The 13,283-nt window shown below is 35.8% G+C and overlaps 1 protein-coding gene across 1 annotated transcript in view; it reads left to right on the top strand.

Annotated features, from left to right (window-relative positions):
- The window catches only part of CCDC73 (coiled-coil domain containing 73), a 187,229-nt gene that overhangs the window by 66,945 nt on the left and 107,001 nt on the right, over positions 1 to 13,283 (top strand). The window contains exon 4 of the mRNA XM_069554681.1: positions 9,108 to 9,260. Coding sequence (XP_069410782.1) covers positions 9,123 to 9,260 — 138 coding nt within the window. The 5' untranslated portion in view covers positions 9,108 to 9,122. The remainder of the gene's footprint in view (positions 1 to 9,107; positions 9,261 to 13,283) is intronic.

The raw sequence follows: 13,283 nt of genomic DNA, 5'->3' as shown, positions 1-13,283 counted from the left end.
CAACAGTTAGAACTGGACATAGAACAACTGACTGGTTCCAAATTGGGAAAGGAGTACATCAAGGCTGAATATTGTCACCCTGCTTATTTAACTTATATGCAGAGTACATCATGTGAAATGCTGGACTGGATGAAGCACAAGCTGGAATCAAGATTGCCAGGAGAAATATCAATAACCTCAGATATGCAGATGACACCACCCTTATGGCAGAAAGTGAAGAGGAATTAAAGGGCCTCTTGATGAAGGTGAAAAAGGAGAGTGAAAAAGCTGGCTTAAAACTCAGCATTCAAAAACCTAAGATCATGGTATCTAGTCTCGTCACTTCATGGCAAATAGATGGGGTAACAATGGAAACAGTGACAGGCTTTATTTTTGGGGGCTTCAAAATCACTGCAGATGGTGACTGCAGCCATGAAATTAAAAGACGCTTGCTCCTTGGAAGAAAAGCTATGTCCAATCTAGACAGCATATTAAAAAATAGAGACATTACTTTGCCGACAAAGGTCCGTCTAGTCACATCTGTGGTTTTTCCAGTAGTCATGTATGGATGTGAGAGTTGGACCATAAAGAAAGCTGAGCGCTGAAGAAATGATGGTTTTGGATTGTGGTGTTGGAGAAGACTCTTGAGAGTCCCTTGGATTTGAAGGAGATGCAACCAGTCCATCCTAAAGGAAAACAGTCCTGAATGTTCATTAGAAGGACTGATGCTGAAGCTGAAACTCCAATACTTTGGCCACCTAACGTGAAGAACCAACTCATTGGAAAGATCCCTGATGCTGGGAAAAATTGAGGGCAGGAGGAGAAGGGGACGACAGAGGATGAGATGGTTGGATGGCATCACCGACTTGATTGACATAAGTTTGAGCAAGCTCTGGGAGTTCATGATGAACAGGGAAGCCTGGCATGCTTCAGCCCATGGGGTTGTAAAGAGTCAAACACGACTAAGGGACTGAACAACAACAAATGTACCTCAAATGTACTTGTTTTGTTTTTTAATCATTGTTATTTTAAGCCATTAAGTTTTAAGGGGGCTTTTACAACCAGTAAAGGATTTATATATTTAACTTTATAGTTCCAAACTGTTTTCCAAAGTGGTTTTCCCAGTGTATACACTGACAGTGTCTGGGAGTTTCCATTGTTTCACTTCTTCACTAATATTTGGTAATGTCCAATTTTAAAATTTTTGTTAATCTGATGAGTATGTTTGTGGAATCTTGGAGTTTTAATTTTCATTTTCCTAATTACCAATGAAACTGAGCACATTTTCCTGTGTATATTGGCTATTTGAATATTCTCTTTTATGAAGTACCTGTTTAAATACTTTGTATATTTTTCTGTTATATCTGTCATTTTTTTCTTACTACATTTAAAATATATTCTTGGTGTTAGTCTTTTTTGGGTTATGTGTGTTAAAAATAACTTTTTTCCAGTTTGTGATTTATCTGTTTATTCTCTTTGATATTTTTTGGTGAACAGAAGTTTTTAATTTCAGTAGTAAAGAGATTAGTCTTTTGCTTCATTACTAGTGCTTTTGGTGTCTTGTTTAAAAAAAATCCTTCCTCAGTTCAAGAGCAACTAGTATATTCTGTAGTATCTCACAATAGGATTATCCCAAATTGGTTCTCTGATCCATTTGGGATTATCTTTGCATATTATGTGAAGCAGGGGTCAAATTTCACTTTTTTCTGAAATAGATGTGTAGTCATCCCAGAACTATTTATTCAAAATAAGCAGTACTTCCTTTTGTATATGATCTATAAATATGTGTACACTCATAAGAATATTATTGGTCTGGATTCCCGGTTTTATTTCATAGGTCTTTTTTATTTTCCCGCAACATTGTCACGTTGTCTTAATTCCTCTAGTGTTAAATAAAACTTCATAATTGATGGAACAAGTCTTCCTACTTTTTAAAAGAGTATCTTGGCTATTCTTCGTCATTTGCGTTTCTGTTTCTGTATTAATTTAAAAATTACATTACTAAGTTTTGCAAGAACTATTAGGATTTGTCTGAGATTGCATTGAATTGAGTTTTTCAATTTGAGGATAATTGGTTTCTTTTCACTTTTGAGACTTCTGGTATATGAATATGGGATATTTCTTCATTTATTTAGATATTATTTAATCAAGTTTTATATTTTTCTGCCTAAAAATCTTAAACATGTTTTGTTAGATTTATTCTAGCTAATGCAGATGTTATTTTAAGTTTTAGTCCCAAGATTTTTTTCTTAGTATACAGGAATACAGTTGGTTATTGTGTATTATTTTAATTTCCCTCTAGTTTGCTAATTCTCTTATTTATTTTAGTATGTCATTTGTAGTTTTTAAAAGTAATTTTTATTCACAGTTATTTCATCAGGGAATTGCTTTTCAGTCTATATAGCTTTTATTTCTTGCTTTCTCATACTACCTTTAATAAAATGTAGTGGTAATTTTAATTCTTGCCTTATTCATGATCTCAAAGAAAATGCTTTCAATTTTTTACTATTAAGCATGATGTTGCTGAAGCCTTTTTGTATATTCTGCTGATTAAGGAAATTCTCATTTGCTCATTGTTTTCTGAGAGCTTTAAAAAGTATCATAAACAATTGTTGCATATTTTCAGATGCTTTTAAAAAAATCTATGATCATGTAGTTTCTTTCTTTTAACATCTTAGTATATAGAATTCCATTTAACTGATTTTCTATTGTTAAATCTTACGTTTCTGTGGTACATTTACTTTATTATGATACATCATTTTTATCCATTGTTAGCTTCAGTATGTGCTTATTTTGTTTAGAATTTGGATCTACTTTCATGAACTGTACTGGCCTATAATATTTCATTTCCATATTTTGATTCCTTGTTTTGGTATTATCTGTATGGTTTAAGTCCTTTGAAATATTTTCTCATACTTTACTGTGCTATCTGTAGATATGGATTTTTAAAAATCCATTGTGGACTACCTACAATTTTTTCCTCAATAATAAAATAGAATTTATGTCAATTAAATATACATACACTCTGTACATTAAAAAGGATAACTATACCTTTAAGGATGCATATCAAAAGTATTAGAGGTCTGTAAAGGTTTGGAAAAGGAATGGAATTAGAAAACAAGCACAGAGTAGTCAAGTACAGAATTCTGCGTGGACTGAAGAGGTGAGCCATGAACTTAAGTACAATTAATTTAACATGAGATTAAAACAAAGGGATCCTTTTCTCTTCAGTTTCTCAGTCAGAATTAAATCAAATGCAGCATTTTTTGGTTCATTGGGATTCTTGATCTGAAGCTTGATGTTTTCTTCAGTTTTGGATAATTCTCAGTTATTAGGTTTTCAGAATATAGCCTATTTCTCTCTTCTTTTGGGAATGGTTTTATAGCCTCTCACTTTATATTTCATCTTTCTTAACTTTCTTCTGTACTTTCCATTTTTTAATTTCCTTACTGCATCCTCCATACTGTACCTGATCTATTTTCTAGTACACGGATTCTCTTTTTAACTATGTCCAGTCTTCTACCGAACATATGGATTGAGTTATCAATTGTCGATTATATATTTTTCATACCTAGAGATTATACTGGGATCTTAAAAAAAATCTGGTACTCTTTGCAGATATAATAGTTTCAACCTTGACTTTATTTCTTTAAACATAGTAAGCATATTTGTTTTTAAATTCTGTTTGTGATAATGCCAGAAATCTACGGTATGTGTATGTCTGTTTTGTTATCTGTTTTTTTTTAAACTTGTTCTCATAATGCAATGCTTCTTTCCATGCCTAATTATCTTTATGTGCTACTCACTCTCCCTGAAAAATTATCCAGAAGATTCCTTACAGAAGATATCCAGATTATTCCTTACAATAAAGAGAGAGACATTTTATTTGCTTAATCAGCTCTTCCAGTATGGCAGCATTTAAAATCATATTCACAGATTGATGTATCTTTCACTATCCTGTGAAGTAACTTTTCTTAACAAATCTATGTGAAGTTTTTAAAAACTTCTTGTGATGATACTTTTTGTTTAATCTTCTCTTTCTTCCTCTCCCCCTCCCTTTTCTCCTTTATGCTTTATTTGCTTGACAGCAAAGTAACTCTCCTATTGAAGATGGTTATTTTTGCTTCAATTTTATCTGAGAGTTAACTCTTCTGATCTACTAAATATAGTTGGTTTTTTATTAGACTCCCTGCTTTGGCAGGCCCTAGGTTTGAATTCCATATCTCTTAAGCCAGAGGCCACCAAAGCTGTTACTAAATTTTATAACCATGTAACATTCATCAGCAAATTCAATAAGACAGTTTGATTCATTGAACCTAATAAACCACTTAAAAATAGCAGTTTTCATTCATGTGTCATGTAAGGCTGTCAAATGAAAAGTATTCCTTATAACGGGCCATTGTCCAAGAAATCCATTTCACTCTGAAAGCAGATTCCACCCCTTTGCTTACCTTTTCAGTCTCTCTGAAACAAGTTTCACAACAGAAAAATATTTGTGAGCAGAGAAGTCAAATTCAGGAAGAAACTTAGATTCCTTTTTTGTATTCTCCTGCCAGTAACTTCATAACCACAGCATTGGGTTTGGCAAACTTTAAAATTCTATTGACCTGGGACTTCCCTGGAGATCAAGTGTTTAAGATTCTGTGTTTCCACTGCAGGGGGGGGGGGGTACAGGTTTGATTCCTGGTTGGGGAACTTAAGATCCTGCATGCTGGGCGGTACAGTCAAGAAAAAAAAAATCTATTGACCTAATCAGTAAGCATCATTAAGCTATAACAATATAAAATTAATAGTCAAAATATCTTGATTTATAGAGACTAATAGGAATTTGACACTATAAAAGTGTTGATCGCAGACATTCTGACTAGTGTGAAGTGGTACCTCATTGTGGTTTTGATTTGCATTTCTCTAATAATAAGTGATGTTGAGCATCTTCTCATGTGTTTGTTAGCAGATGAATGGATAAGAAAGCTGTGGTACATATACACAATGGAGTATTACTCAGCCGTTAAAAAGAATACATTTGAATCAGTTCTGTTGAGATGGATGAAACTGGAGCTGATTATACAGAGTGAAGTAAGCCAGAAAGAAAAACGCCAATACAGTATACTAACACATATATATGGAATTTAGAAAGATGGCAATGATGACCCTGTATGCAAGACAGCAAAAAAGACACAGATGTGTATAGCGGACTTTTGGACTCAGAGGGAGAGGGAGAGGGTGGGATGATTTGGGAGAATGGCATTGAAACATGTATACTATCATGTAAGAATTGAATCACCAGTCTATGTCTGATGCAGGATACAGCATGCTTGGGGCTGGTGCATGGGGATGACCCAGAGGGATGTTGTGGGGAGGGAGGTGGGAGGGGGGTTCATGTTTGGGATCGCATGTACACCCGTGGTGGATTCATGTCAATGTATGGCAAAACCAATACAGTATTGTAAAGTAAAATAAAGTAAAAAAAAAAAGTGTTGATATTTTATTAGAATAAAGGGCATTTAAAAACATGAACAGAATCATACATCATTTAGTAATGCAGAACTCTATTTTAGTCAACTTTGAAAACTTGAAAGGGCAGCAGTATCTTGATTTCATTAACATGGAGGAACATTAGGTTCCCAAGCACTGCAAAGACAATACAATATAGTGTTTGGAGCAGGGACTCCGGAGTCAAAGAGTCCATTTTCAAATTCTACTTTCACCACTTACTAGCTGCAAAACCTCTGGAAGTTTACTAACCTCTCTGTTCCTTTGTTTCTTCACCTGCCAAAATGGGGATGATGATTTTACCTATCCAAGAAAGATTCGTTTTGAGGATTGCTGCTGCTGCTGCTGCTGCTGCTGCTGAGTCAGTTCAGTTGTGTCCGACTCTGTGTGACCCCACAGATGGCAGCCTACTAGGCTCCCCTGTCCCTGGGATTCTCCAGGCAAGAACACTGGAGTGGGTTGCCATTTCCTTCTCCAATGCATGAAAGTGAAAATTGAAAGTGAAGTCGCTCAGTCGTGCCTGACTCTTAGTGACTCCATGGACTGCAGCCTACCAGGCTCCTCCATCCATGGGATTTTCCAGGCAAGAGTACTGGAGTGGGGTGCCATTGCCTTCTCCGTTTGAGGATTGAGTTATAATAATATATATTATGAGCTGAGACCCCCTCCTGGCAGGTAGTATGTGTCCTTTAAGTGTTAACTTTTATTTCTGAACAACCATTTGTCTAAAAGCCTTCACCTGAACACAAGAATTAGCAATAGAATGGAAAACTGAAGTGGAATGGAATACTGAAATGGAATGGAATACTGCATATCTGTTAAGAGGGAATAATGGGAAACTTGAAGATAAAAGAAGTTCACATTGCCCTCTTACTGATATCTCTTGACACATCACCACAAGTTGTGGAACCACTCCTCCTCATCTCCAGAGCACATATCTGCTTACCTTGCTCTCTGCTCCATTTGGACATCCAAAATCCATGTGCAAAACTGAGCTCCTGAACTTGACAGCCCTGCCTCCCCAAATGCTCCAGCCTGCAGTCTTCCCTCCACTGCTCAGTCTACCCAGGTGGTGCTCAGGTCAAAAACTTCAAAATTATCCTTGACTCCTCTCTGTCTCACCTTACATGCAGTCCATCAGTCAATCCCACTGGCTAGGTCTTTGATACTTTTAAGATTTTAAAAATGTTTTATTTGGAATTGTTAATTGTTTTTAGTTGGACTGTTAATCCAAATAACATAGCCTATTATTTTTAGGAATGGAAGTTTGCCTTTTAGAAAGTTTCTTACATACACAATTGTGATGGTTAATTTTTTCGTCAAGTTGGCTGTGTCACAGTACCCAGATACTTGGTCAGACATCTGTATCTGTGAAGATAGTTTTTAGATGAGATCAACATTTAAATTGGAAGACGCTTGTTCCTTGGAAGAAAAGTTATGACCAACCTAGATAGCATATTCAAAAGCAGAGACATTACTTTGCCGACTAAGGTCTGTCTAGTCAAGGCTATGGTTTTTCCAGTAGTCATGTATGGATGTGAGAGTTGGATTGTGAAGAAGGCTGAGCACCGAAGATTTGATGCTTTTGAACTATGGTGTTGGAGAAGACTTTTGAGAGTCCCTTGGACTGCAAGGAGATCCAACCAGTCCATTCTGAAGGAGATCAGCCCTGGGATTTCTTTGGAAGGACTGATGCGAAAGCTGAAATTCCAATACTTTGGCCACCTCATGCGAAGAGTTGACTCACTGGAAAAGACTTTGATGCTGGGAGGGATTGGGAGCAGGAGGAGAAGGGGACGACAGAGGATGAGATGGCTGGATGGCATCACTGACTTGATGGACATGAATCTGAGTGAACTCCTGGAGATGGTGATGGACAGGGAGGCCTGGTGTGCTGCGATTCATGGGGTCGCAAAGAGTCAGACATGACTGAGCGACTGTACTGAATTGAACATTTAAATCAGTAGACTTCGACTAAAGGAAATTACTCTTTATAATGTGGATGGGCCTCATCTAATCAGTTGAAGGTTGTAAGAAAAAAAGATTGAAGTTCCCTAAGGAAGAAGGAATTCTGCTTCCAGATTGCCTTTGGACTTGGGTTGCGATATTACCTCTTTCCTGGGTCTCCAGCCTTTTGGCCTGTCCTAAAGATTTTCAGTTTGTCAGACCGCACAATCACATGAAGCAATTCCTTGAAGTAAACCTTTCTATATATATACTCTGTTAGTTCTCTTTTCTCTGAAGAACATTTACTAATATAATACCTATCAGGATGGCTAAAATAAAAAGTAGTAATAATACCAAATAGTGGTGGGGCTTTGGAGAAACTGAACACTTTTACATTGCCAAATGGGGTGTAAAATGGCATAACCACTCTGGAAAATAGTTTGACAGTTTCTTTCAAAACTGAAAATTGACTCAATATTTATTCAGCCCAGCAGTTACACTCTTGGACACTTATCCCTAAGAAATGAAGACATTTGTTCATGTAGAAACTTGTATATGAATATTCATAGCAGCTTTATTCATAAGAGCCAAAACTGAGAACAACTTAGATGTCTTTCAGTGAGTGCATGGTTAAACCATAATATGTCTATACCATGGAATATTGCTCAGCAGTAGACAGGAATGAACTATTGATATGCACAACAATGTGGATGAATCTCAGTATAATTATTATGAGTGAAAAAAGTCCAGTCTCAATGGGTTGCATGATATATGATTCCATTTATATAATATTCTGGAAATAATAAAATTAGAGAAAGGATCAGTGTAGTGGTTATGGAAACAAAGAAGCTGCGTGAGGGAGCCTATGTTGATGGTACAGTTCTATATCGTGATTGTAGTGGTAGTTGAATGAAGCTGTATGTATAATAAACTTTCACAGAATTATAAACACAGACACATACACAAACTAATGTATGTATAATCAGTAAACTAATCATAAGCTCTCTGAGTTGTACCAGTGTCAGTTCACAGTTTTATTATTGTCCTGTTACTATACAAAATGTTAACATTAGGAGAGGCTGAGCGAATGGTGCATAGGACTCATTGTACATTTCTTTGCAACTACTTGTGAATCAATTATTAGAATGAAAAGTTAAAAAAAGCTTCTTGCAGCCTGATTCATACTTTTTTCTGGGTTGAGAAAGACATTTAAATGCCTTGGTTTTTAGCAAAAGGCAGTTATCACATTCCTCCTTTCCCAATTTTGTTGGGTTTAAAGATTGCATTTTTGTTCATTAGTATTCTCACTGTCCTTACAAAATGCTTTATATCAAAACAAAGTTAGGAAGCACAGTATCTATCTCAGACTTGGTATGATGAGGTTAGTACTGAGCCAAGCCTTGTCTGTAACATTAGGAACCCAGTGTTCGGGTGTTTAGGAGCATAAAATTTGTTCTCAAGGGTACTAAGGTAACAGAAAAAGCCTCAGCCACTGAGAAATAGAATAGGATCATTGTTGCTGAGTGTTTTGTGTATCAAGATCAGAATAACAGTGATGACAAAACTGTTATTCAGTGTTAAACCTGGAGGGTTATGGGATACAAGTTGTTTTATTTTTACCATAACTGTGCTTTTACTTGAAAAGCCTAAATAAATTTTTTTTCAGTTAAAACCTTTTTATATTACAGGAAATAAATGTTAATATGGAGAACAATTTTAAGACCGAGTCAGCGTCATCTGCCTTTTCTCTTCAAAGTTCTTCAGAGACATTGTTTTCTATCCAGCTATTAGATTTCAAAACAAGTTTCCTGGAAGCATTAGAAGAATTACGTATGAGAAGGGTAAGTTTCTTTTTAAAATGTTAAGTCAGAGAACTTGATTTTGTTCATTACTTTTTTGTCTTAAGGAGAGAAAAAGACAACAAAATAGCTTCTTATTTAGAAAAAAGAAATCTAGCCTCACTAAGGGAGTAAAAGAGAAAAGGTCAGATTTAGTCAACATCTGGAGGTGGAAAAGAAGTTATAAACCAAGGTAAAAAATAAAAGAGATTTCTTAAGCTAGCTAGCATTGAGTGCCTTGGAATGCATAGATAGCATTACAGTTGGATACTGTGATTTAAAAAAAAAGAACTGCTGCTTCAGATTACAGTTTTGATAGGTACTAATGAAATGATTAAATGATGAAATAAATAACATGATTAAGTGACAGAATAAATATATGTAGTATTTTGACTTCAAATAATAAAATATCCCTGTTTTTAAAAATGATAACCCTGAGATTTTTAGTAAGGGGATATCTGGTATTAAATTGTAAAAGATGTTTGGTTTTAGCAGGAGATTTGTATTGGACAAAAGCCCTTAAAAGCATTTCATTTCTGAGACTCTGAATTTGCAGAACACATTATCAGCTCTGTGTTAGATTTGAGTTGGTAAGATTCTAAGATGAAAAAGATAAATTCTTAATCATTGTAATAATGATATAGGGATGAAGTAATTAGGACTTACATGTAACTGAGGGTAGATTCTACTATAGAGAGAATCAGTAAAATTTGGTGACTTCCTGGAAATAAAGTATAAGTAGGAGTAAAAAAATAATCTGAAACAGTTTTATTTTTATGAACCCTGTTTTAAGATTTTAAAATATTGAAATTTGTTGTCATAATAAGAAAATTTAATTACCACTGTGTCCATCCTATATATAAAGCTACTTTCAACCAATATAACAAAAGTCTATTAAACAAAGAAGAAATTATGCTTTAAAAAAATAGACATCTTAGATAAGTATTGAAAACAACTTTTTATAAAACTAGCTTAAAATAGTATCTTTTCTGAATAAAGTCCCCTACTATTATTGTGTTGCTGTTGATTTCTTTTTTATGTCTGTTAATATTTCTTATATATTGAGGTGTTCCTATATTAGGTGCATATATATTTATACTTGTTATATCTTCTTTGATTGATCTCTTGATCTATGTAGTGTCATTCTTTGTCTCTTCTAATAGCCTTACTCTTTATTTTAAAGTCTATTTTGTCTGATATAAGTATTGCTGCTCTGGCCTTCTTTAGGTTTCTGTTTGCATGTGATACCTTTTTCCATCCCCTCACTTTGAGTTTATATTTGTGTCTTTAGATATGAAGCAAGTCTTTTATAGATGATGTATATATGGGTCATGTTTCTGTATCCATTCAGCCACTCTGTATCTTTTGGTTGGAACATTTAGTTCATTACATTTTAGGTAATTATCGTTATATATGTTCTTACTGACATTTTGTTAATTGTTTTGGATTTCGTTTATAAGCCTTTCTCCCTCTTTATTCTTTTGTGATTTGATGACTATCTTTAGAGTTATGTTTGCATTTCTTTTTCTGGTGTATATCTATTACAGATTTTTGGTTTGTGGTTTACTATGAAGTTTTTGTATAGCAATTTATATGTATTCATGATTGTTTTAATTTACTCATCTTTTAATTTCAAATGCATTTTTAAAACCCTACATTTATACTCTACTCCCCTAATTATTGCTGTTGTTGATAGCATATTTTGCATCTAATTGTTTTGTGTATCCCTTAATTGCTTATTGTGGATATAAATAATTTTGCTACTTTTGTCTTTCAACACCCTACTAACTTTGTATGTGGATGATTTTCTACCTTTACTGTTTCTTTCCCTTTACTGATGAGCTTTTTCATTTCCTAATTTTCTTGTTTCCAGTTGTGGCCTCTTCTTTCTTCTCCTAGAGAAGTTCCTCTAAACGTTGCTGTAAAGGAGAAGATATTTGCAAGTGATATGACCAATAAGGGGTTAATATCCAAACTATATAAACAGGTCATATAACTCAACATCGGTAAAACAAACAACCTGTTTAAAAATAGGCAGGAGAACTGAGTAGATATTTTTCTAAGGAGGATATGCAGATGGCCAACAGGCACATGAAAAGATGCTCAACATTGCTAATCATTAGGGAAATGCAAATCAAAACCACACTGATTCATACCCATCAGAATGGCTGTCATCAAATAGGACACAAATAACAAATGCTGGCAGGGATGTGGAAAAAAGGGAATCCTCATGCACTGTTGGTGGGAATGTAAATTGACGTAGCCACAATGGATGTACAATGGAATACTAAAAGAGAAAATGTTAGTTGCTCAGTTGAGTCCGACTCTGCGACCCCATCGACTGTAGCCCATCAAGCTCCTTTGTTCATGTAATCTCCAGGCAAGAATACTGGAGTGGGTAGCCATGTCCTTCTCCAGGGTATCTTCCCAACGAAGGGATCAAACCCAGGTCTCCTGCATTGGAATACTACTACAATACTACAATGGAATACTACTAATCCACGAAAAATGAAATTTTGCTGTTTGCAGCAACGTAGATGGAAGGTATTATGCAAAATGAAATAAGTTAGAGAAAGTCAAACACCATATGATGCCACTTAAATGTGGAATCTAAAAATTACAACAGATTACTGTGTGTGTGAAAGTCGGTCAGTCGTATCTGACTCTTTGTGACCCCATGGACTGTATAGTCCATGGAATTCTCCAGGCCAGAATACTGGAGTGGGTAGCCTTTCCCTCTCCAGGGGATCTTCCCAACCTAGGGACTGAACCCAGCATTGCAGGTGGATTCTTTACCAGCTGAGCCACAAGGGAAGCCCAAGAATACCGGAGTGGGTAGCCTATCCCTTCTCCAGCGGATCTTCTTGGCCTAGGAATTGAACTGGGGTCTCCTGCATTGTAGGCGGATTCTTTACCAACTGAGCTATGAGGGAAGCCCAACAGACTAGTGAATAAAACAGAAAAGTTGATTCATAGATAAAGACAACAAACTAGTGGTTACTAGTAGGGATAGGAAAAGGAGGAGGAGGGACATAGAGGGTAGGTGAAAAAAAAGGATTATTATGAGGTTATGTGAAAAAGACACTTGCTCCTTGGAAGGAAAGCCATGACAAACCTAGACAGTGTATTAAAAAAGCAGAGCTATCACTTTGCCAACAAAGGTCCATGTAGTCAAAGCTATGGTTTTTCTAGTAATGTACAGATGTGAGAGTTGGATCATTAAGCTGAGCACTGAAGAATTGGTGCTTTTGAACTGTGGTGCTGGAGAAGACTCTTGAGAGTCCCTTGGACTGCAAGGAGATCAGATCAGTCAATTCTAAGGGAAATCAACCCTGAATATTCAATGGAAGGACTGATGCTGAAGCTGAAACTCTAAAACTTTGGCCATCTGATGCGAAGAGCCAGTTCACTGGAAAGACCCTGATGCCAGGAAGGATTGAAGGTAAAAGGAGAAGGGGCGGCAGAGGATGATTTGGTTAGGTAGCATCACCAACCAGCTGGGCATGAATTTGAGCAAACTCCGGGAGATAGTGAAGGACAGGGAAGCCTGGAATGCTGCAATCCGTGGGGGTGACAAAGAGTTGGACACGACTTACCAGCTGAACAAAAACAGTGCAAAATCAAGTATGTGAAACTTCTGAGAATCGGGAAGCATTGTAGAATTTGAAGAATTTTTCGTTCAGTAATAATAATAAAAAGCACAAATGGGAAATCTGAAAAGCAGTCAGAAGTGGGAAAAGATTCATTATTTTCAAAAGAACAATAACACTATTAATAGTGGACTTCTTGATAATAATTGTTCAGTCCAGGAGACAGTGGCATGATACTTTAAAGTGCTTAAAAGAATTCTGTTCCCCCAAAAACAGCCTCAAAAATGATATCATGAGTATTGAACGAGTTTTTCTAAGTGGAAGAAGTAATTATGTAAGTCTTCATACTAGACAGTGCATTTGTATGGCATTCTGGAAGAGGCAAGACTATGGGGATGGGAAACAAATCAATAATTGCCAGGTGTTGAAGAGTGGG

Source organism: Ovis canadensis, chromosome 15 (assembly GCF_042477335.2).
Source record: "Ovis canadensis isolate MfBH-ARS-UI-01 breed Bighorn chromosome 15, ARS-UI_OviCan_v2, whole genome shotgun sequence".
NCBI lineage: Eukaryota > Metazoa > Chordata > Mammalia > Artiodactyla > Bovidae > Ovis > Ovis canadensis.
This window is presented reverse-complemented; position numbering and strand designations above follow the sequence as displayed.